Raw genomic sequence first — 24,429 nt, forward strand, 5'->3', positions numbered from 1 at the left:
GTTCAAGGAGTCGTAGGTGTTGGTGATAGGTGACCCATGTTTCAGACCCATAGAGGAGAATAGACAGTACAATGGCTCTATACACACTGATTTTTGTACTTCGCCTCAAGTGTTCGTTACTCCAGACTCTTTTGTGAAGCCTTCCAAATGCGCTATATGCCTTTGCCAGTCTGTGATCGATCTCTTTTTCAATCTTGGCGTCTGAGGAGATGATGCTTCCCAAGTAGGTGAACTGCTGGACAGACTTAAGCACAGATGTGCCTACAGTGATGTGGGGATGGTGTTCTTCCTGTGGTGCAGGCTGGTAGAGAACTTCCGTTTTCTTCAGACTGACTTCCAGTCCAAAGAGTTCTGCAGCTGTAGCAAAACAAGATGTTAGGCGTTGCAGAGCTGCTTCCTTATGGGCAACAAGGGCAGCATCATCAGCAAAAAGCAGCTCACGGACTAGATAGTTTAGAGTCTTAGTGCGGGCCCTCAGGCGGCTTAAGTTAAACAGGCTACCATCAGTACGGTAGCGTATGTAAATGCCATCTTCTTTGAGATCTGCCGTAGCCCTTTGGAGCATCATGCTGAAGAAGATTGTAAATAAAGTTGGAGCAAGAACACAACCTTGTTTTACACCATTAGTTATTAGAAAGGGCTCCGAGAGAGCATCGCCATATCTGACTTGACCTTGCTGGCCTTCATGTAGCAGGATGATCATTTCGAGGAATTTGGGGGGGCATCCTAGTCGTTCCAGGATCTGCCACAGACCTTTTCTACTCACAGTGTCGAAGGCTTTGGTGAGGTCGACAAATGTTACATAGAGTCCTTTGTTCTGCTCTCTACATTTCTCTTGCAGTTGTCTGAGGGCAAATACCATGTCTGTAGTGCTCCTATTAGCTCTGAAGCCACATTGGCTTTCGGGAAGAAGTTCTTCTGCAATGGCAGGAACTAATCTGTTCAGCAGTATCCTTGCAAGGATTTTTCCAGCAATGGAGAGCAGTGTTATACCTCGGTAGTTCGAGCAATCTGATTTTGCTCCTTTTTTCTTGTACAGGGTGATGATGACTGCATCTAGGAGATCTGATGGCAGTTTGCCTTTTTCCCAGCAACTCACAAGGAATTTGTGGAGTTTAGCATGGAGTGCATGACCTCCATGTTTCCAAGCTTCAGGTGGAATTCCATCAATCCCGGCAGCCTTGCCGTTTTTCATCTGCTGTATGGCCTTAACGGTGTCTTCCAAAGTGGGAGCTATGTCCAATTCTTTCTTCATCGGTTGTTGTGTCAACTGTTGAATAGCTGAATCTTGGACTAGTTGGTTGACACTAAAGAGGCTTTGGAAGTGTTCATCCCATCAGTCCAGAATGGAAGCTTTATCTGTGATTAGTGTTTGACCATCTGAACTGTATAGGGAGGGAGCTTTGGGTCTGATATGTAGGTCCAAACACTGCTTTAAGAGCTTCGTAAAATCCTCTGGAATCACCCAGATCTGCACAACGTTGTGTCTTTTCCGCTAAATTGATCCACCACTTGTTCTGAATGTCTCTGAGTTTGTGTTGAAGTTGACTACATGCGAGGCGAAAGGCTGCTTTTCTTACATGGCAGGATGGCTGGGCGAGGTGTGCCTGGTGAGCAGTTCTCTTCTTTGCCAGCAGCTCCTGGATCTCTTGGTTGTTTTCATCAAACCAGTCTTGGCTTTTCTTGAGGGAGAATCCTAAGGATTCTTCCGCAGACTGCAGGATGCTGTTTTTGATATGTTGCCAAAGAGCTGTAGGAGAAGAGACTATAGGGTGGTCTTCAAGTTTTGTTTGCAGATTTGCCTGAAAGTTGTCTCTCATGGCAGCTTGTTGAAGATTGTTGACTTGGAGTCTCCTCTTTAGGATGCCACCCCTCTTAGGTTTAAACTTAAAATGAAGATTTAGTTTACATCTTACGAGGCGATGATCTGTTTGACATTCTGCACTGGGCATCACTCGGGTATGACGGACATCGCGAATATTTCTCTGGCGCACTAGGATGTAGTCAATGAGGTGCCAGAGTTTGGATCTGGGGTGCATTCAGGTTGTCTTCAGGCTGTCTTTCTGCTGAAAGATGGTGTTTGTAATAGTCAGCTGCTGTTCTGCACAAAATTCTAGCAGGAGACGTCCGTTATTGTTACAGTTTCCAACACCATGCTTGCCTAAAACACCTTTCCAGGCTTCGAAGTTCTTTCCTACTCTGGCATTGAAGTCACCTAGGATAATGATTTTGTCTTCTGCAGAGACTTTTTGTATAAGGTGGCGTAGGTCTGAGTAGAATTTGTCTTTCTCCGCAGGGTCTGCTTGCGTAGTTGGGGCATATATACTGAAGAGAACAACATGTGGGAGGCGTAAGGAGATAATGAGATCAGAGTGTCCTGTTGGCAAGGTTTCGAGTTTGGAGGCGATGGAGTTTTTGATCATGAAGCCTACACCTGAAAGATGTTTTTCAGTTTTGGGTTTGCCAGACCAATAGAGTGTGTAGCCGGCACCATGTTCTTTAAGGCTGCCTTCCTCGTGGAGACGAACTTCACTAAGAGCAGCAATGTCGATGTTAAGTCGTGACAATTCATGGGCTATTAGAGCAGAATGACGCTCAGGACATCCACTGTCTGCAGAATCTTGCATGGTTCTGATGTTCCAGCATGCAAGCGTTAGTCTGTTTGCACCTTTGGAGGCTGGTGTATGCCTTTGTCTCTTTGTCTTTGTTTGACCGCATCAGAAGATTCCCATTGGCTGTGGCTAGCCAACCGGGTTGTTGGGGATGAGCTTTCTTTAGGCCACCTTTTCTAGGCCCCTCTCCATATGGAGCAAGCAATGCTCTCCTTAAAAAAGGCTGCTTGGTCATTCAGGATGCTGCCGAACAAGACTATCATCCCCGGTCAGTCTCGAGCGACCAAAGTCCTGAACCGACTGCATGCAGGGTTGGGTCTGCGGCTTCCAGTGCATCGTTACACCTGCCATTTCGTCCCTCGCCTATCGCTACAGGGCTTTTTAGGAGATTGGATGTGTCCTTCAAGCCTGTGCAGTGGATTTTTCTGGTGGAGCACAGCGTGCACAGAACTGGCCTCACCCTTTAAACCAGAGGTTCGTCTGCTGAGGCCTTGACAAGCATGGACAGTGGCAGCGAGGTTCTCGGGTCGTAGGTTTGATTAGAGTTTCCTTCTCTGAGATGATTGACCTTGCAGGGTTAGACGAGCACCATCTGCCCAGGTTTGGGATTGGAGTTTTCCTTCTCCTAGGATGGTTGCCATAAGGCTAGAGAGCCCATCCTGCCCTTTGGCGCTCTTGGTCAGACCCTTCGGTTGTGACCTGTCTGGCATGGGAGGCCCTGCCGGTGGCTATTATACCACCGCCAGCATAGCTCACAACATCATTAGGGTGCGCAAGCCTCCTAGGGGGCATCAATGGAGAGGACTCACAATATAAACTGAGATCAAATAGGAGAAGCCAAGGAATCCTTGGCGATCAAGGGATAAATTTCAACAGAACTGAAAAAGCAATAAAATTGGTGGTTTTACTCACACCGTCACCAATTTTATAGAGGTTTAAAATGTAAAATATCAGAGCTTACCTTTTCCAGACTAGAGAAATATGTAGATACTCTCCAGAGGGACCAGAAGAGGCAGCAAGGGGGCTGGTCTGGAGTGGTTTGCTATGAGACAACAGCTCCCTTCAAAGGAGCACACAGCAGCTGGTAAGAACTGTTTTATTCTGCTGTGTCTCCTCCAGCAGACTTTCCAGGTGGAAAAAAGCACACCAGGAGAAAATGGGGCAGCCCATCACATGCTGTGTTTTCTGCAACAGGTGCAGAGGGCACAATAAGAGAGGTAGCTGATCTCCTGTTGTGTTCTCTCTGGCAAGCTTGCCAAATTAAGAAGACAAATTCCAGGTGTTCACTCCTCACCTAACCAAGCAGAGGAAGTGCCTTCCAGACACATATAAACCCCAAGATTTCAGTTTCTTCCTCCCCCTTATGCCTCCTTTCTAAGCAGGAAATGAAATGTCTTCCTCCAAATAACAGCAGAGGAGTTTCTTCCTTCCCTTTACACTCCCCCTTCTAGAAAGGCAAAGGAAACCCTTGCAGCAATACCAAGACTGCAGATGCTTTCTCCCTATCCCCCGCCACTTTCATTCTCCTAGTCTGGGAAGGTAAAAAGGAAGCCAGTCACTTTTTTATTGCTTAAAACTCAACACCAAAGCTTGAAACAGCCTCACTGTCTTCCCACATTCTCCTAATTTTCTTGTCTGTCCCTCCTCACTCATCTGCATAGGCATGCTGGGAGAGCTAAGCTTTCTGGGTAAACATTGTAAGTTTGGAATATAAACTGGGGCAATGCAGGTTGAGACTTGCTTGTATTTGGAGTATGAACACTTTTTGGTAATCATCCTGGTTACTTTTCACTCTCCTCCTCAATAGGAAGAGTCTTGAAACACCCCCTAAAGGAGCAATCTCCCATCTCTGTGTTAACTGGCCCTAATTTTTCTTTCAATAGGTGTTCCTGCACAGATGGATTTGAAGGACCTAACTGCAATCTGAAGACCAATAGCTGCAACAACAGCAGCTGCAAGAATGGTGGCACCTGCATCAGTGACTCCACCAATTACACCTGTGTTTGCCTTCCATTTTACACAGGTAAAGTTGAAATGATCCTGCAGAGGGGTATTCACTTGGTTCTCTGGGCCCTAGTGTTGTCACTATGCTATTACAGACATATTCCAGGATTCATTGCCTTTGAAGTGGGTGAACCTCTGAGTTCAATTTAGGATAAAGAAAGTAATGAAGTAGCCTTAAAAGAAGTGAACTTGGAGAGAAGCAAAACTGAGCTAAAATGAACTCTAATCTGATCATTGGATTTTCAGATGGAGTAGTTGATCATGAACACCAAGTTTCACTAAATGAATTTATACTGATGGATATGTCTACAGTGCAAGAGAACCCTTGCAAGTATTCCCCTCCTTTTATGAGTTTATATGTAGTACCCTCAAACTTGTAGCTATCGTGGAATTTTTACATAACTATTACTTTAGAATCATAGAGTTGGAAGAGACCACAAGGGCCATGCAGTCCAACAATCAAAGCACTCCCTGTGACAGATGCCCATCCAGCCTCTGTTTAAAGACTTCCAAGGAGGGAGACTTCACCACTCTCCGAGGGAGTGTGTTCCACTGTCGAACAGCCCTTACTGTTAGGAAGTTCCTCCTAATGTTGAGGTGGAATCTCTTGTCCTGCAGTTTGCATCCATTGTTCCGCGTTGTAGTCTCTGGAGCAGCAGAAAACAAGCTTGCTCCCTCCTCAATATGACATCCCTTCAAGTATTTAAACAGGGCTATCACCTCTTAACCTTCTCTTCTCCAGGCTAAACATCCCCAGCTCCCTAAGTCATTCCTTGTAGGACATGGTTTCCAGATCCTTCACCACTTTAGTTGTCCTGCTTTGGACATGCTCCAGTTTCTTAACATCCTTTTTGAATTATGGGGCCCAGAACTGGACACAATATTCAAGGTGGAGCCTGGCCAAAGCAGAATAGAGTGGCACTATTACTTTCCTTGATCTGGACACTATACTACTATTGATGCAGCCTAAAATTGCATTGGCCTTTTTAGCTGCCGCATCACACTGTTGACTCATGTTTAACTTGTGGTCTACTTGGACTCCCAGATCCCTTTCATACATAGTCTCATTCAGCCAGGTGTCCCCCATCCTATATCTGTGCATTTCATTTTTTCACCCTAAGTGAAATGCACCTTACATTTCTCCATGTTGAATTTCAATTTTTTAGCTTTGGCCCAGCTTTCTAGCCTATTTAGATCATCTGGAACTTTAATCCTGTCCTCTGGGGTATTAGCTACTCCTCCTAATTTGGTGTCATCTGCAAATTTGATACGTATGCCCCCAATACTGTCATCCAAGTCATTAATAAAGATGTTGAATAGCACTGGGCCCAGGACAGGACCCTCTGGGGCCCCACTGGTCACTTCTTTCCAGAATGAAAAGGAGCCATTGTTGAGCACCTTTTGAGTTTGGCTGGTCAACCAGTTACAAATCCATGTAACAGATACCTTGTCTAGCCCACATTTTACAATGTTTGCAAGAATGTCATGGGGAACTTTATCAAAGGCCTTACTGAAATCAAGATATACTATATCTACGGCATTTCCTTCATCTATTAAACCTCCATAAAAACTGCTGGCTGGGAATTCTGGACATTGTAGTCCAAAAATGTAAGTTTTCAAAGCTGCAGTAAGAGGCTTGTCAGACTGAAAGCTTGAGAGGGTTCCTGTACCTCTAATTGCTGTGTAGAAGTAGGTCTTGCTCGTCCTGCAATCAGGTGAAAAGCAACACTTGCTGAAATGCCCTCTTCTACACAGCACTAAAAGGGACAGAAGCCCTGTCCAGATTTCACCAACCCTGCCTGATCTGCATGACCCTAAGGAATAGAATTGTCTATACAAAATGAGGAAATGACTCTGCTTATCTGTCTGCTATAGAATTCTCCTTTTCTGTGAATGTTATGGCTGCCCTGCTGCAAATATTGTTCAGGGTACTTGTAGTCCTAGTGTGAGATTTGATCCTCTTATAGAATATATCAAAACAGCTGGGTAGTAGGCAACAGGAGTTTGTATTAGTTTATTTTGTTATATGGATGTATGGGCTATCCATTCTCCTTCCATCCCTTTGCAGATCTGGTGCAACCAGATGCAGAGCAGAGCATGGGGGTCATTAGGCATGAGCCTGCCTTCTCTCTATCTTTCTCTCCTCGCTGCAGGAATTTACTGTGAGCAACTAATGGATGTCTGTTCCCCAGAGCTCAGCCCTTGCCAGCATGGGGCCATATGTAGGATCTCCTCTGATGGACCCAAGTGAGTGGCTTAGCAACTCAAAGGTTTAAACCCATGATCAGCAGGGGAGCTTGGAAATAAACATTTGTAAAGGAGATGGGAAAAGCATGTAACATAACCATGGACTTTACCTGGCATGTGTGCCTTGCTGTGCTTTGGAGTCCTAACTCAGGGAGTGCCTTTTTTTATACCTTTGCCTCCAGGTGTGAATGCATGCCTGGCTACATGGGGGATAACTGCAGCATGGACTATGATGACTGCTTGGATCACCGGTGCCAGAACAATGCCAGATGCTTTGATGAGCCAAATGGGTATTCCTGTCTCTGTACTGGTGGCTATAGGTATGAGTTTCAGATAGAGACATGGCCAAAATGTGCATCAGTGACACCTCACCTGCCTCCTACAAAGCACAGCATCTGGTGCTGCCCTCTAGAAAAGGATCTCCTACTTCTACGGGTGGGGTTAGAGGAGGGCTTATAATCAAAGGAGTATTGAGCTGTTATAGAGAATTGTAAAAGAGAGGTTGGCCCATGTTTTGTGAGATGAAAAGAGTGTGCCTCCTATTTGTTGTGCATTATAGTACTATGTAGGGAATGGAATGCTTGGTGTGAATCCTTCTTAGTGGTTGCTGAGTGAATCCTATAGTGCCCTCATCCAAGTTGTTCTGACCTTCCTGGCAGTAGCCCCCTTTGTGCAGTGAGAGGGCAGTGCCAAGATAAGTGAACTAGCTCTATCCAGCCATTTTGATATTGGGGAAGAGGCCAAGAGAGCAAAATAAGCAAATTGTGTAAATCTGGATGTAAAGGGATCTTGTAGCACTTTTGAGAGTAACTGGGAAAAAGACATTTTTAGCATAAGCTTTTGTAGGCTCAGTCTGCTTCATCAATGCATCTGATAAAGTAGACTGAGCCTACAGAAGCGTATGCTACAAACTTTTTCCTTTTGGATAGCCTCAAAGGTGGTACAAGATTCTTTAGTATACTCATACAGACTAACATAGCTACATCTTTGAATATGTAAACTCAAATGGGTCCTTAGGCTTGAGCTAGATCATGGTTTGTATGTCATAATGTTTTCATATATCCCTTGTTCTCTTGAGTGTCCCTGTGGACTGAGCTGGTGTGCTTCACTTTATACCAAAGGAAGAGGGAAAAACTAGGCCACATGCACACCTGTATGATTCTAATAGTCTTTTACTCAGCCTCTGAAGCAGGGGGAAATCAGACAACAATATGAGGTGGGAGGTGCAGAGTGCACTGCTTGGAAGAGGCAGAAGCTGCAATAAGGTCCAGCTCTGATCTCAGTGAAACACTGTGGTGATACCTATGAAAGTGCATTCCTCTGCCCCCAGCCTGTGCCTTGTTCTGTGCTCATTTCATGACAGTGGTCAACTCTGTGAGATACCACCCCATCGATCCCTCCAGCCCACTCCCTGTGAGAGGGCAGAATGCCAGAATGGTGCCAACTGTGTCGAGCTTGCCAGTCGTGCCTTATGCCAGTGCCTCCCTGGCTTTGGAGGGCCCAAATGTGAGAAGCTGCTGAGTGTCAATTTTGTGGACAGGGACACATACCTCCAGTTCACTGATCTGCAAAACTGGCCCAGTGCCAACATCACCTTGCAGGTAGGAGCTGCCATCCTCTGCACCATGCCAAATGGTGTGTGTACTCTTCCTACTCGGTGCCATTTGTGAAGATGGGTTGCATCATAAAATTAATTTCTCTGCCCCTTCTCTGTTGCTCCTTGGTTCTTTGCAGGTGTCCACAGCTGAAGATAATGGAATCCTCTTGTATAATGGGGACACTGACCATATGGCGGTTGAGTTGTACCAAGGGCATGTGCGTGTCAGCTATGACCCCGGCACTTATCCTAGCTCTGCTATTTACAGGTAGCTTTCTGCCCTTGATTTCTTCCCCAACCTCAGTGCAATCCTTAGTCTTTAAGCAAATGTGTCTTGAGGACATGGCAACCTATCCATGAGTCAGGAGGCTAGAGGACTTGAACCTTGGATGGTGGCCCAGCAATGTTTGCTAAGGCTTAATACAGAAGTTGAAAATGAATTTCTATGGAGAACAAAAAGCAGGAATTATTGTGAGTGATGAACTTGTATGTTAGATGGGGAAGGATGCTTGCAGATGTCATGTCAAACCAAGCTGGAATGAGGGTGGGTTAATGAGTACTAGGAACCTTTCCCATTACCTCCCTCTCTTCTCTCCCTAGTGCAGAGACTATCAATGATGGACTGTTCCATACAGTGGAACTGGTGACCTTTGAGCGGATGGTGAATCTTTCCATTGACGGAGGTGACCCCATGACTATGGATAGCTTTGGCAAGGCCCACACATTAAACTCTGAAGCTCCACTCTATGTTGGAGGTATGACTGCAACCAGGGGAGGGGAAGGATGTTCCCACTGAAGTGGGGGGGGGGAGGCTGCTCTGTTTGACAGTGCCACCCTTGCATTCTTAACTCTTATCTTGGTCCATTTTCTGTTTTCCCAAGAGAGTGCACCATCTTCACTGGATAGTACTATTAAATAGTAATAAATAAAGTACCCTTTATTTATCTGTACTTTAAACATTTGCATCCTGCCTTCCCTCCAGTGAGTCTGTGGTGGTATACATGGTTCTTTTCCTCCCCACATGATCTTCATAATAACCCTGGGAACTAGGTTATTAGGCTGAGAGAGAGTTACTTGTCCCAGGTTAGACAATGAGTTTCATAATGCAGTGGGACTTGACTGTGACCCAGGGTGGGGAAATCTACTGAGGGCAGGGTCATTTTTTTAGACTCTGTATCCCCAGCAGATCACATTGTACCAAACCCAGAAGTAAAGTGGCATCATTTCCAATTTGATTTTAGGATTTTGTTTGAGGGTCAGGAAAGGGGGGAGCAATAATGTGGCATTTTACAACAGTTTAGGTGTCTTTGGGAGAGGAGACAAATGTAGCCCTGAAATTTTGTAAAAGAGGTTTTTTTTTGTGTCAGGCTTCTGGGCACATCATGATAGGCTCTAAGATACAATGTCAGCCTTGGACCAGACTATCCATCCCTGCTGCAAACACTGCACAGACTTCCTTTTATCTTTTCCAGGATGCCCTCCCCCTTGCATTTAGAGTCAGGAACAAGGTGAGAAAAGAAGCCTAGAGATAGGTAGAGGGAAGTGTGCAGGCTAAATGTTCCCCCTTTCCCAAATGACCTTTCCTGGCTCTGTCATTTCCCCAGTAGTTCTAGGCTGAGGATTCAGAGCTCCTTCCCTCCCTCTTTCCCCTTTGCTCCTGTTTCTCCTCCTCACCTTTGTTGCTGTGGCTCTCTTCCATCAGGGATGCCTGTGGATGTGAACTCTGCTGCCTTCCGCCTCTGGCAGATACTAAATGGTTCCAGCTTTCATGGCTGTATCCGCAACCTCTACATCAACAATGAGCTGCAGGACTTCACCAAGACTCAGATGAAGCCAGGTGTGGTGCCTGGCTGTGAACCTTGCCGCAAGCTCTACTGTCTGCATGGCATTTGCCAACCCAACACTCCTCATGGTCCTATTTGCCACTGTGATCCAGGCTGGGTGGGACCCCATTGTGACCAGCCCATTAGCAACCCCTGCCAGGGGCACAAGTGAGTATACCAAGTGCCAGCCAAAGTTCTCCCCTTCCTTTAGCCCTTCTTTTTTAGGCTGTATCTCTCACTGCCATGTCATCTGTGGGATGGAGGGGAGGACATAGCAAGGGTTGGGAGAAAAGATGACAAAGTGATAAAGCATTTGCTGTGCATCCAGAAAATCTGAGCCCCAATTTAAAAGGATCAGGGGCAGAAGGTGTAAACACTCTCTGCTGAGATTATAGAGAATTGTTGCAAGTAGGGTAGATAATGCTGGGCTAGGTGGGCAACTAATCTGACTTGATCTAAAGCAATGTAATGTGTTTCTAAGGATGACTAAACACTAAGTAGAACTTGCTGAGAGTAAGAGATGTTCAACATTTGGATAACATACTTTGGAAGGTGGTAGAGGTATTTGAACTTTCAGTGGAAGTTTTTAGACAGATTGAATGCTCCCCTCTTGGGGTACTTCAGCAGTGGGTTTCTGCATAACAAGGAATGAACTAGACGGCCCTTGTGCTCCCTTCCAGTTCTATGATCACTGGCTAACACTCTCTCTTGATGAGAATGTGAGCTCCGACTGGCAATGCTTTGTCTTTTCTGCTTATTCCTCTGTGATGAGATAGGACAAGACAGGATAGGGATGCCTCCCTGTATCAAGAAACCTGAACTGGGTTGTCTTTTTATGAGATTGGTAGATGACAGTATTTTATTCAAGAATAAGGACTCATATGAAGAAGCCACTATAGTTAGAACAAACAGTAAACATTAAAACTCTGCCTCTGTGAAAGCAAACTTTTTTTAAAAAAATCTGTACTTTTGTGTCAATAAATCATGCTAATGTTTTGGAGGTTAAAGGAAATTAGGAAGTCAATGAAGCATCTTCTAGTAGCCCTTTCACAGAAGCCTATCACAGAGGATGGTATATGAGTTTTGGAGAAGACAGATTGCTTATCACTCTCCTTGACCATCACATCTAAGGCATCCATGCCAATCTGCTGGGGTATAAAATAGCTTTGCCCTGGTGTTGTTTGTGAAGACCAGCTAGTCTCCTTTTAGAGGAGGGATGACATAGAATGGTTGCAGAGCTGATAGTTGCCAACTCCCTCTGAAACAAGAACAGTGGAAACATGTGAGCGCAGTGAGGCTTTGGCCTAATGGCAACTTTTTGTATCTACCTACACACAACTTTATGTCTTGCTTGACTTGCAGGTGTGTGCATGGAATCTGTGTGCCCTTGGATGCGCTCTCCTATAGCTGCCAGTGCCAAGATGACTACAAGGGGGCCTTGTGCAACCAGCAAGGGGAACTACACAACCCTTGCAAGAATTTGCAGTGCGTTCATGGCCAGTGTCAGATCTCAGACACAGGAGAGGCCTACTGTGAATGCAATGGGGGATTTGATGGTGACCTCTGTGACCAAGGTCAGAACCATGTCTATTCCAACACATGAAACATAGTCTTTCATGCACCTTTTGCTAAGGGAACACTCCTTCTGCACAGAAACCTAAGCCCTTGCCTAAGCTATTAGCCTCGGCATTTCAGCTGTGGGGGACACTGTTAGGTTTTTGAGCAACTACCCACTTCCTTCCTTGCTGTATAGGAAGAACTTCCTGATGCTTCATTGTTCCTACAGAGTAAGAAATGTGAAATACACTCAGTCAAAGATAGTTGTACATTCTCTTTTTCTAGTCAGTGTGGCCACCACATTAACAAGGCAACAGTTACCACAAAGTTAAATCTTCTAGCTACTTACCAGCCTTAGTTTGGTCTGGAGTGGTTCTCTACTGCCAACTGCTGTTCTACCCTCTCCTTCCATTGGAAGAAAGCAACTTCCACACACTACCTATTAGGGCTTTGGAAAGAAAATCCATTTCTTCTTCATGGTCTCTGCGAATCATACAAATGGGTTGTACTGCGCATGCGCAGTACTGCTCAGAAAACTTCTAGAATCACTGGGCAAAATTAACTTTGCAACTTTTTGGCGATAGCTCCACCCATCCCTTATAAGTCCCCTGTGTTCCCACTCTTTCCCCAGTTCTTTCCGCCACATTAGCTGCTTTAGGAACTTCGCTTCTGTGACTTCTGCTTGTCTCACTGGAAATTCTTGACCTCAGACTGTTTGACCATTCTCGATCTGACCCCCTCGTGTTGTGTTGACCATTCTCTGCATGCTTGAACAACTATGATTTGGATTGTGATTTGGCTATGATATCTCCGGCTCCTTTTAAGAAGTGTGACATCTGTGGGGGTAAGATTCCCGGCCAGGGCCCACACTCTTCTTGTCTTCTCTGTCTCGGGGAGGCCCACAACACCTGCACTCTCTGCAAGTCTCTTGACTTCGCAGGCGAGGAAAAATCAGGACTCCCACCTTAAGGCTGCCCTGTTCCAACAGGCTCTCCTGCCTCCTGCTCTGTTTCTGCACCGGCTGCATCGGAGTCGGTACCTGCAGCGTTGGCCTCTGTGGTCCAGAGCTCTTCCACTGAGCCAAGTGCTGCTGTCCCGAGAGGGGATGCTGGGTCCAAAGGAGCACTTGAGAAGTCCTCTAAGAAGGACAAGACTAAACACAAGGACTCGGCTCCAAGAAGGTTTCAGCCCATGCAAAGGATACGAGCTCCCTAAAGGATTCGAGCCCCAAATCCTTCAAGAAGAGGTCTTTGGATTTGGGAGATAGTTCTCCTTGTGGCTCTTCCCATGCCAAGAAGGCACACACTAAGACTCCGGAGGGCTCCCTGTTGGCCTCTGAGGAGCATGCCGCCTCCTCTGAATCCAGACAGGACCCATCTGTACCGGTCAGCTCTGAGCCTCGTCACACCCATCATACACCGGCTTCGGTCTCTTCTTCACTGGCGACGTTGGCTTTCCACCCGGTCTCAGATGACAAGATAGAAATCCTGCCAGTCCTGTCACCTCACAGAGGCTCTTCTGAGCGCAGAGGCTCTTCTGAGTGCCGTTGGTCCCCTACACCATTCCCTTGGGTCGTAGTCCACCAGGTGGAGATTCACCAGCCTCCTCGCCATCTGGAACACTAGGACTCAGACCTGTTTTATGACAGCGAGGCTGACAGATGCTACATTGCCATTAGCCACGATTCTGTCCATCGTCACTTGGGACAAACATCCACCGTCTCCTTGAGGCCCAAACCGGCGCCTGTGATGAAATCCACCCTGACACCATTGGTTTCGGTCTCCGTGACGGCGTCAGTACCAACATCTCATTCTGCTGCGGTTGCTGCCACCCAGACGCTGCCTTCCAATACGGGTGACCCCTCAAACTCGGATCATGACGTGTCCCAGCAGCACTTCCCTCATGTGTCTCATGTGGACTCCAGTTCTTCTGAGATGGGCCACCAATCTCCTCAGGAATTGTTTTAGCCAGGTGCCTCCTCGCCAACTGATGTGGTGGAGCACATCATCAAGAAAGGGAACGCTCTTGATCTTCAGATCACCCACACCGAGGATGATGCTGCTGACCCCATTGAGGGACGGGTCCATGGGAAGGTCCCTATGCCAGCGTCCATCCCGTTGCTGCCATCCCTAGAGAGAATTGCCAAGCGCTCTTTGGATGCACCGGCTTCTGTCGTGCCCATGACCAAGAAGATTGAGTCCTTGTACAGGATCACCCTGTCTCAGTCTTCTAGGCTGTTTGCTCACCCCAGACAAAATTCAGCCATTGTTGAAGGCTCTCAACAGTCCTTCATCCCAAAGACTTCCACCTCGCCGGCAGATCGGGAAGCCAAAAAAATTGATGGTCTGGCAAAGAAGGGTTACGCCTCCTGGGACTACAACACCCGTATGGGAGCCTAAATACAGTGCCTGATGGAGAGGATTTCTCCTCTCATCCCGGATGTCCCAGATGAGACCCAGGGCATCTTGACCGAGATCCGGGATGAAGCCCACTCCATCGTTAGTTGGCTGATTACATCTGCCTGCCATTCTATAGATTGTTCAGCCAAATCCATGGCAGCGGCCATAGCCTTGAGAAGACACACGTGGCTTCGCTCATCGGACCTGAACCCGAACGCGAAGGCTACTATTGAAGACATGCCCTTTGATGAGGCTGGCCTATTCAACCGGGAGAAGGATGAGCGCCTCAATTTCAAATACAGAATGAAAACCACGACTAAGAAGCATGGGATGTCCACGCCTGCACAGTCTTCTTCCCACAGGCGGTTTGGAGGTCAGTGCCAGTGGTATGGACGGCGCCAGAGGTCTTTTCAACAGGACCATCCATACTAACAGCAGGAGCACCAGAGGCAGTGTTACCCTGGTGGCGCAGTGGTTAAATGCCTATACTGCAGCCATTCACTCGAAACCACAAGGTTGCGAGTTCAAGACCAGCAAAAGGGCCCAAGCTCGACTCAGGCTTGCATCCTTCCGAGGTCGCTAAAATGAGTACCCAAACTGTTGGGGGCAAATTAGCTTATTTGCTAATTAGCTTACTTGCTGTTCACCGCTATGATCTTTGGAATAGCGGTATATAAATAAAACAAATTATTATTATTATTATTACCCATCCCAGTCCTCTTCTTCTTCTGGCCACCACCAGCCCCCTGCTCGGTACAGGAAGAACTACCGAAAGCAAGAAGAGGTCCTGAAGGTTGGCTGCGTGCTTCGTCATATCCTCCAGCTCTCCCTCAGACACCCTTCTCGACGAAATACACACTCTTTTGACAAAGGGTGCAATCTCACCCATTGATCTTTCACAAGCCCCTAGATCCTTCTTCTCCATATACTTTATGGTCCCCAAGACCAATGGGGGCATTAGGCCAATCCTAGCCTGTCTTCTCAACTCCTACTTGGACTATCGTCGATTCCTTATGGTAACTCTTGCTTCTATTCTGCCCTTATTACACCACGGCCTCTGTACGACGCGTACTTCCACGTGGGGATCTGGGAGAGTCACCGGAGGTTCCTGTCCTTTGCCATCGGCCCCGACATGTACCTCTACAACATCCTTCCCTTCGGCCTCTCCAGGGCTCTGAGAGTTTTCACCAAGTGCATGGCTCCAATCGTGGCCTATCTTCACGAACGAGGCTCCAGGGTTTTCCTGTACTTGGATGACTGGCTCCGCACGGCCCCCTCTGTGGACGAATTACAAAGAGACATAGACTTCGCCTTGTCACTCCTCTCATCCCTGGGGCTCATGGTGAATTGGGAGAAGTTCCATCTCACCCCAACCAGACGGATCAAGTTCATCGGCACTGTCCTCAACTCCGAAGACTGTGTTGCCTATCTCCCTCAGGACCATTTCCACGCTCTCTGCACTGCAGTCAAAACATGCCTCGCTCACAGGCGAGTGAGGGCCAGCAACGTCCAAATAGCCCTGGGACATATGGCCTCCACGACCTTCATGACACCATGGGCAAGGCTACAGTTCTGACCCCTCCAGTCATGGTTCCTCTTTGACGATGTGACGGACCCTCCGACCAAGTGGCTCATGGTCCCAAGACCCGTCTCCCGCTCGCCCTGTTGGTGGCTCGACTCCCAGAACGTCTGTGTCACCATGCCTTTTTCTCCTCCTCAGCCCCAGGTCACACTGACCACAGATGCTTCCACTGAAGGTTGGAGCACCCACATGTCAAACCTTTTCATCAAGGACAAGTGGTCTCCAGACGAATGGGCTCTCTACATCAACCCCCTTGAGATGCTTGGTGTGGAAAAGGCCTTGAGAACCTTTGAGATGAACCTCTCCAGCAAGGTACTTCTACTGACGGACAACACCACAGTCATGTACTACCTCCACAAACAGGGGGGCACCAGGTCACAGACATCATGCTCCACATCTGGGACTGGTGCATCCCGAAAGGGATTCGGCTCCAAGTAATCCACTTGCCAGGAGAGGAGAATGACTTGGCCGACCAGGTCAGAATGTCTTCCACTGTCTGCTACAAGTGGAGGCTCCATCCCAAGACAGTCAACGACCTCTTCAGTCGGTGGGGAACCCCCCAGATTGACCTCTTCATGACCGCTCTCAACAGCCACTGTCCCCAGTTCTGCTCCTGAGCGCACAACGAGCATTCCCTCGAGACGCATTCGCCTTCGCTTGGTCAGGAGAGATGCTGTACGCCTTCCCTCCATTCCCGTTGGTCACCAGAGTGGTGGCCAAGATGACAAGGGACTGCTCGGATGCCATCCTGATCACCCTTTGGTGGCTAAGACAACCGTGGTTTCCATCCCTGCTCCACCTCTCCCGGAGGGACTTTCTCCATCTCGAGTTCCGTCCAGATCTCCTCACTCTCCAGGATGGCTGGGTCCGACATCCAGACATCGAGAACCTACTGATGATGGCATGGAGGCTCCAGCCCTAGACCCGCTACATCCCTGGGTACTGACAGTGATTTTCGCTGCCCAGAAACCGGCCACCAAGAAGTCCTATGCTTCCAAATGGAAGGAGTTTGTGGCTTTCCTCTCAAGGAGAGACCTCTCTCCATCCCGAGTGTCGACACCGGTTGTGCTGGAGTTCCTGATGATACTTTTGGATTCGGGGTTGTGCCTCACTTCCATTAAGTGCTACCTTTCTGTCATCTGTTCCCATTTCCAGTTTGATGGCAAACCTTCTTTTTTCAGGGACCCTCTGGTGAAGAGTTTCCTGAAGGATTGCAACAACCTCCATCCTCCAGTCTCGGTACCGACACCTGCTTGGAGTTTGGACACTGTGCAGTCTTCTCTGCAATCCAAGCCCTTTGAATCTATGGCCACAGATGACATGTGGCTGTTGACTTGGAAGACAGCCTTCCTTGTGGCCATTACTTCTGCTCGCCGTGCGGGTGAACTCTGTGCCTTGCGGAGGGATCAGCCTTTCCTTAGGTTCCATAAGGATACGGTTGTCCTCCGTACTGACATTACCCTTCTGCCTAAGGTGGTGTCATCTTTCCACATGTGTCAGGACATTGTTTTACTGACCCTGGCCTCAAACTTGACCACCGACACCGAACACCACTTACACACCTTGGACGTTCGGAGAGTTTTGTCCTTCTATTTGGACAGAACTGCAGGTTCAAGCCGTTCCAAGAGACTTTTCCAATGCTATTGGAACCGGATTGGTTCGCCACAGGGCGGTATATAAATAAAATTTTATTATTATTATTATTATTTTATTTGGAACTGAAAAAGGGACTGCCTGTGACTGCGCAGAGGTTTTCCAAATGGGTGGCTGGTACCATCCACCTCTGCTATGAACTGTTGGGCAGACCTCTCCTGGCCTGGGTTCGGTCCCATGTAACTAGGGCGGTAGTGACATCCTCCGCTTTTCTGACTGGGGTCCCCTTGGAGGATGTCTGCAAAGCTGCAGTTTGGTCCCAGCCCTTGATTTTTATCAAACACTATAGGCTGGACACCAGGGCCAAACGGGACATAGCTTTTGGGAGGGCAGTGTTGGTTTCAGGTTTACATTGATTTGCACTGCATTTCCATTTGTTTACATGTTGTTTAAATGAATGCCTTTTTTCCCAGGATTGGCATGGTTTACAGCACTGACATGGTTTACATAGGTCCTGCATGACCTAATGTGTTGTTTATGTGCCTTATAACTGAACAGGTCAAAGTACTGTTTTGAAGTACTAAATTCCACTGACACAGTTTTCGTACAATGATTTCATTGTGGTTAATAAACACAGTTTTATTTGAACCTTACTTTAGTGTCATGACACTCCCTCTGCCACTGACCTAAGCTTGTCAGTCTAACCCATTTGTATGATTAACAGAGACCACAAAGAAGAAGGACAGGTTGCTTACCTGTCACGGTATTTCTTCAAATGGTCATCTGTGAATACATACAAATCCCACCCATCCTCCCTTCAGTGTCCTGCTCTACATTGGCTCATTCTCATGTTGCTTACACAGTGTAAATTTCGGAACTGGGGAAAGAGCGGGAACGCAATAAGGGATGGCCGAAGCTACCACCAAAAAGTTGCAAAGTTAACTTTGCCCAGTGATTCTAGAAGTTTTGTGAGCAGCACTGCGCAGGCGCAGTACAACCCATTTGTATGTATTCGCAGATAACCACTTGAAGAAATACCGTTACAGGTAAGCAACCTGTCCTTCTGTCTTTCCCTGTTTGGCAGTCTCTAACTTCCATTTAAAAATCCCAAAGGGCAAGTTTTCTGTCACGACATACTTAAATGTATTGGAATGCCTAATTTTTTGAGGTAGCCTTCACTTTGATCTCTCCAGCTAAGTGCTCGACCTTGCCCTTTGGTGTGGCTTTCTCTATTGTTATCCTATCCTGACCTTCCTCTTTTGTTTCTCTCTGTTTCCACTAGAGTCGGAATGTCGAGGCGAGGCTGTGCGTGACTTCCACCAGGTCCAACGTGGCTATGCCATCTGCCAGACCACACGGCCTGTCTCCTGGGTGGAGTGCCGAGGATCCTGCCCAGGACCAGGCTGCTGCACAGGACTGCGTCTCAAGCGCAGGAAGTACACCTTTGAGTGCAGCGATGGCTCTTCCTTTGTGGAGGAGGTGGAAAAACCCAGCAAATGTGGCTGTTCCCAATGCCTGTAGTTTCCGGCAAGGGACAGGCTAGAGCCAGAGACCACTGGAGCAGGCCTGGACTGACAAAGGCCTGGGACCTTCTCCTCTTGCCCCTGTTGCTGGGAGGGGGGTGGGGTAGGAGACTCCATTTGGCAGCTGACCCTTTGGCTCAGTAACAGTAGGTCTTCTGGATGGACCAAACCACAGTGTAGATAGAAGACTTTTGCTGGCAAATCCAGCAGAACAGATGTATTTATATCCAGCACAGACTTTATCTGGGGCCACTGCTTGAACCCAGTATGGATTCTTATCAGTCTAGCCATACCTGTTTGTGTTGTCCTGAGGGGCCATGCCTAGCTGAGCCTCAGGATCCTGTCATTTCATGTCTTCTCATTTTACTTGGTGTTGGAGTCTGCGATGTGCCTGCTTTCTTTTGTTAGGCAGCTCTTTCCCCCCCCCTTGCTGGGTAGCCACTCTAGCTTCTCTTCTTGCTCCCCTGCTCATTGCCACCTCATTTTCCATTTATGGGGCTCAGTTGCAAACAGTGTGGAGACAGAGGCAGCAGCTAGGGAAAGGGGCAGGAAAGGGAAGACAATGTAATTTTGAAGAAGGAAAGAGATTGTATGAGTAGCTAGCTGCTTCTAACAACCTGATGATCACAAGGTAATGAGGTACTATATAAGAACAGTTTAGCCTGGGGCACCAATGTGATCGTCTGCCAAGACCTGCTTAAAAGGAAACTGAACATATTCTAGGTTGGTTAAGCCACAAGCATTACCAGGAATACACATGCTTGTTCTGTGCTCCCTTGTACCACAGTGGGTCTTACTTGCTGAGTACGTATTTGGTTCTGTGGAGACTGGAAGATCCTTGGCTAATTGTTTTCACATTATAGTTGTTCAGGCTAGGACTTGAGATTAGGCCTAGCTCTCTGGCCTGAGCAAGTCTTGCAATTTCCATGATGTGCATGCAACAACAGAGACCAAATTTGGTTTCTCTGGGTTCCTCCTGTGTTTCTGCAGCCAGTGCTGTAGTTCTACACTGTAGAATCATTTTCTGTGTAACTGCCATTTGTTTGCTGAAACAAAAGGTCTGAATAGTTCTTTAATTCAGCAATTGCCAATTCTAGGATAATCATATCCATGCCCATCATACTTACTTTCACTCGCCTTTTAGAAGGGCAGCAGAGAGGGAGGGGAATGGATAGCATGTGTCTCTTACACTCCATTTATTGTAGCATTTCTCTTCAAAAATGCAACATAAACACCAGGCCCACCATAAAGTAGCCTTGTCCCTGCTCCTCAGTGGGGAGTGGGGTATGATAAATCAGGCACTGCCTGTCACAAAATCTGAAGCACAGGTTTCCAGAGTAGGCACTTTAGATTTTGCCCATCTAGGGCACAAATGAGACCAGGTCTTTGCCACAAAATCAAAGTGAGTGAGGTGGATTTTTAACATCTAGGTATTTAAAATAAACTAAGCTGACAATGTTGCTTCTTTCTCCATCTCCGAATCCCTGTTTGTTAGTGGGTTATTTTGATGGACCCAAGGCAGAAAAGCTTGCAAATTACTCAAGGATAGTTTGTGGGTTTTTTGGGCTATAAGACCGTGCTCTAAGAGTTTATTCCTGATGTTTCACCAGCAGCTGTGATACTTTGGATCTAGCTTCTTCCAGAGAAAATTTTTTCATTCCCTCTCTATTTGCTGTGGGCCAACAATGGCAAGGGAAACCCAGCTTCTGCACCAAAGCAAATTGAATTCTGATCAAGAAAAGCTGCAATCTCAGATCAACAGAGATTATGTCAGTCAAACATATTTGCAGGTTGCTTGCATATATTTCCCCCTGCTTCTGCTGGTCAGGAGGGGAAAAGAAATAAAAAGAACACACTAAAGCTGTAAGTCCTGACCATTGGAAACATTTCTCACATACTTCCTCCACATACTGAGGCTTTAAAGTATACAGGCAGCCTTGAAGGCTTGGAATACCTTTGTTTAAAAAGCAAGAGCTGAGATTCTCAGGATTCTGAATCCCCATCCAATTACCTTGCAAGAAAACAGTTGCTGAGAGACCACACAATATCTCATGTAAGCTTGGAGGCCTTAGCTCTACCTGTGTTCTTGTTTCCAGGGCAACCTCAGCAGCCTCAAACAGGTGCCTGTTGCTTGAAAGGTATGGATTATATTTCTTCCAAGAGGGTTTTCTAGAGAGGTAGTCCATGGGTCTAACCAGAGCGCATCTGGCAGCAGTTTTCTAGGACAATGGGTTTTATTGTATGGTGGATGCGAGTCAGGAAAAATGGACCTTAAGAGGAGTGTTGCTCGCTGGAGGAGTACTTTTGGGTAGTCCCAGGTATCAAACGGTTGGATTATATACATCATACAGTTGATGGTTACACTTTAATTAGGGGGGGGGGGGCAAGGGGAAATAGCAGTATGAAAGTCATTTTCTGCTCCTTTTACCTGGCTGTGTCGGAACTGTGCTAATCTGTTAAATCTGTCATTGCTGCAGGTTAAGAGGTGATGGGTAAGTGGAATAAACCTGAATGGCAGGAGGGCTTAATCTCCCTGCTAGTACCAAGAGCTTTTGACTCCACCAAGATCTATTGACAAATGCAACAGGAAACAAGATGGGAGCCAAATCAATTTGAATGTAACATGATTTGTAGGGGCATTAAAACCTGCCACCAATTTCACATTCTGGTTTCACCATTTAAATCTCTTCCAATTTCTATTTATTTTAGAAACTTCAGAAATGTTAAATGTATTTTTCCTCCCACTGATAATGTGCAGTTTTTAAACTTCCATTTGTAAGGTCCTAAATTAGTTACAATTACCCAAATAAACTAATTAGGATTTTTTGAAATTTCCTTTCCAGTACCAGTACTTACATATGTCAAGCTGCAAGTATTGGTATGTCTGAATTTTTGGACTGTGCCTGCCACTGCAGTGCATATTTTGGTTGTAGATATGGCTGACATCCAGTAAGTAGGCTGCCACAGCAATTCTTGACAGCATACATATATCATTAGGGGACCAGAATATGTTCCTTTGATGCCACTTCCTCTCCAGCTATGCAAAAAGCATTTGGGGCTTTCAAGTGCACCTTTATCACCCCATATTCTGGCTTTTCATGAGTAGCCAAGGAAAATGGGGGCAGCCTCCACTTAGAACACGACTGCTTTTTCTTAGTTGTGTGAGGACAGCACCATTGTACCTGAGTGCATCCAGTAGCTTGGGGAACAAAGCAACAGCCATTGCTGGAGAGGGAGCATGCAACGGGGTACTGGATATATCATTGTACAGTGCCCCAAACGTACATGTGCCAGCTCAACCAAGGATTATGGCAGCACATGCCACCTGCAGGATTTTAGCTTTTATTGGATAACAAAAATATGCCACAGACAACACTGCCATTACTTATTCTGGCCTTATTGCTGTGTGCCTTCAAGTTGTTTCTGGCGTATGGTGAGCCTATTATGGGTTTTTCTTGGAAAGATTTATTCAGAGGGTTTGCTTCCCCCCCCCCCCGAGGCTGAGAGCATGTGACTTACCTAAGGTCACCCAATGGATGTCATGGCTGAGCTGGGAATCAAACCCTGGTCTCAGGAGTTACAGTCCAATATTCAAATCACTATGCCACAATGGCTCTGGTTGTCTTAACCCATTTAAAAAGACTTTACACTTACACATTTGGAATCCAAGGAACAATAGTTAAGAGGAGCTGCTAGAATGTACTAGAATGTAACCTTTATGTTCAAAAATTGGTGAATGGTTAGTGAACAAAAAGACTAACAGTTGCATACTGAAAATAGTTCTGTTCAGTAATTTCCTTGAAAGAAGCATCAGTTCAGCTGCTCTCAAGGATACACATGTTCTAGCTTGTTGCACTGACCCATGTGTTGAGCTCTTTATTAATAATCAAGCTAGCCTTTTCCAAATTCAGTGGACCCTTGTTATACGCTGGGGTTTGGTTTCAAGATTCCCCCCGTGTATAAAAATCCCATTAAATATAATGACATAGCAAAATAGTGTCCCTTATAAAAAATGGAAAATCAAGGTTTGATATTTGAAATTTATACTTTTTTTGAACATTTTCAAAACGTCTATGCTTGAATCCGTGTATAAAAAATCTGTGTATAAGAAGGGCCAACTGTATCCCGATTTACCTTCTGCTGTATAGCTAGAAGGTACTGCCCTATTAATGAGTGGTGCAATGGTGTCTCATAAGCAAGTGACAACTTCTGCTTCTTTTTGTCCTTGAGTGGAAGCTGTACCAATTTTTTGTTTGTTTGCTACTCAGTCTTAACTTTCCAACTAACAGCATTACTGGCTTTGACAATTAAAGTCACACAAGACTGCATAGACTAGAGCACTGTATGTGTACACAATGTACACACACAAACACCTTTGATGTTTTAAGTGGAAACATGGCAGTGGTGGTGGGAACTGAAGTAGCTGGACTTATTTGAGACTTGCACTTGAGATCAGTGATACCACCACCATTTGGCTTCATCACAGATACTTCCTGCACCTCAGAAGAAAGAGTACCGGTAACTAGTTCAAAAGTAGGCTAGAAGGAGCAGCCGTTCCTCTCTCTTACATTTGTACCATCAACGTAAGGCAACGAGGAAGGCTCAAATGCATAAAGTCTTCTTGGACCGGCAATGAGACCAGGATAGATAGAAAGAAAATAGGATAATACCAAACCAAGCATAAGATCTAGATGAAGGCAAGCACAGAGTGGAGAGGCTGGTAGCAAAGACTATCTGAAATTGTGCAGTAATGCAACACAAAACAGTGGGATGACTGGCTTGTGTAGACTCCTCATGAAGTGCAAGTAATTTCTTCACGATAGTCTACTAGGGCTGGTGAAGAAAAACGTCTGATGGCCATGTTACAACTGTGTTAAAGTGCTAATTTCCCCCATTAAAACTAAGGCAACATTCAAGCTCCAAAATTCCTAATGCAACTGTAAAGTATTTAGGGAGGCCAAGTCAGAGGCAGCAATGAGTGGGATAGCAGCTAAGAAAAACATCTTCCAAGCCCTTTTGCCTACTCAGTAGAATATCCCTTCCAAGTGAATATGGCTTTATAATTTCAGAAAGCAACCACAAAGATTGCCCATGAACTTGCCTGGCATTTACCTATTAAAGCAGTGGCTTGCAAAATATTTCCTTCTTCTCAGCACATCTTTTGAAAATTTGGTATACCAATTTGTTTTGTTTTATACATGTTCATATTTTAGTAACAACTTGTCCTTCTAATGCAAAGGGCTATGCTTGCTTTGATGACACTGTGTGTGATATCTGACAACTCCAGCCTCACTTCATATTCAGCAAAACTGTAGCTTTTAAATAGTGCATTTTTAGAGAAAATGAAAGATTGCACCAGTTGCACATTATGAAAATCATAGACACCAGGGCAGGATTTAGCTTGTGCAGTAACTAGAGCCTTGGATAGAAAAAGCCTTGGTCTCTTTCAGGAAAACATGCAGGGCCAATTATGGTATTCTGGAATGGTGTGC

At 46.3% G+C, this 24,429-nt stretch overlaps 1 protein-coding gene across 2 annotated transcripts in view; it reads left to right on the forward strand.

Annotated features, from left to right (window-relative positions):
* LOC149318427 (slit homolog 1 protein-like) overlaps positions 1–19,273 on the forward strand; it is a 169,190-nt gene extending 149,917 nt beyond the window's left edge. For both annotated transcript variants that reach the window (XM_089509672.1, XM_089509673.1), the window contains 9 exons: positions 4,496–4,635; positions 6,770–6,863; positions 7,046–7,183; positions 8,227–8,464; positions 8,598–8,728; positions 9,061–9,215; positions 10,163–10,451; positions 11,646–11,857; positions 18,697–19,273. In XM_089509672.1, the coding sequence (XP_089365798.1) occupies positions 4,496–4,635; positions 6,770–6,863; positions 7,046–7,183; positions 8,227–8,464; positions 8,598–8,728; positions 9,061–9,215; positions 10,163–10,451; positions 11,646–11,857; positions 18,697–18,935 (1,636 nt within the window). In that variant the 3' untranslated portion in view covers positions 18,936–19,273. The remainder of the gene's footprint in view (positions 1–4,495; positions 4,636–6,769; positions 6,864–7,045; positions 7,184–8,226; positions 8,465–8,597; positions 8,729–9,060; positions 9,216–10,162; positions 10,452–11,645; positions 11,858–18,696) is intronic.
* The last annotated feature ends 5,156 nt before the right edge of the window (positions 19,274–24,429 follow it).

This window comes from Sceloporus occidentalis, unplaced genomic scaffold (genome assembly GCF_023333645.1).
Source record: "Sceloporus occidentalis isolate IW3139 unplaced genomic scaffold, rSceOcc1.0.p SCAF_2, whole genome shotgun sequence".
Classification (NCBI taxonomy): Eukaryota; Metazoa; Chordata; class Lepidosauria; order Squamata; family Phrynosomatidae; genus Sceloporus; species Sceloporus occidentalis.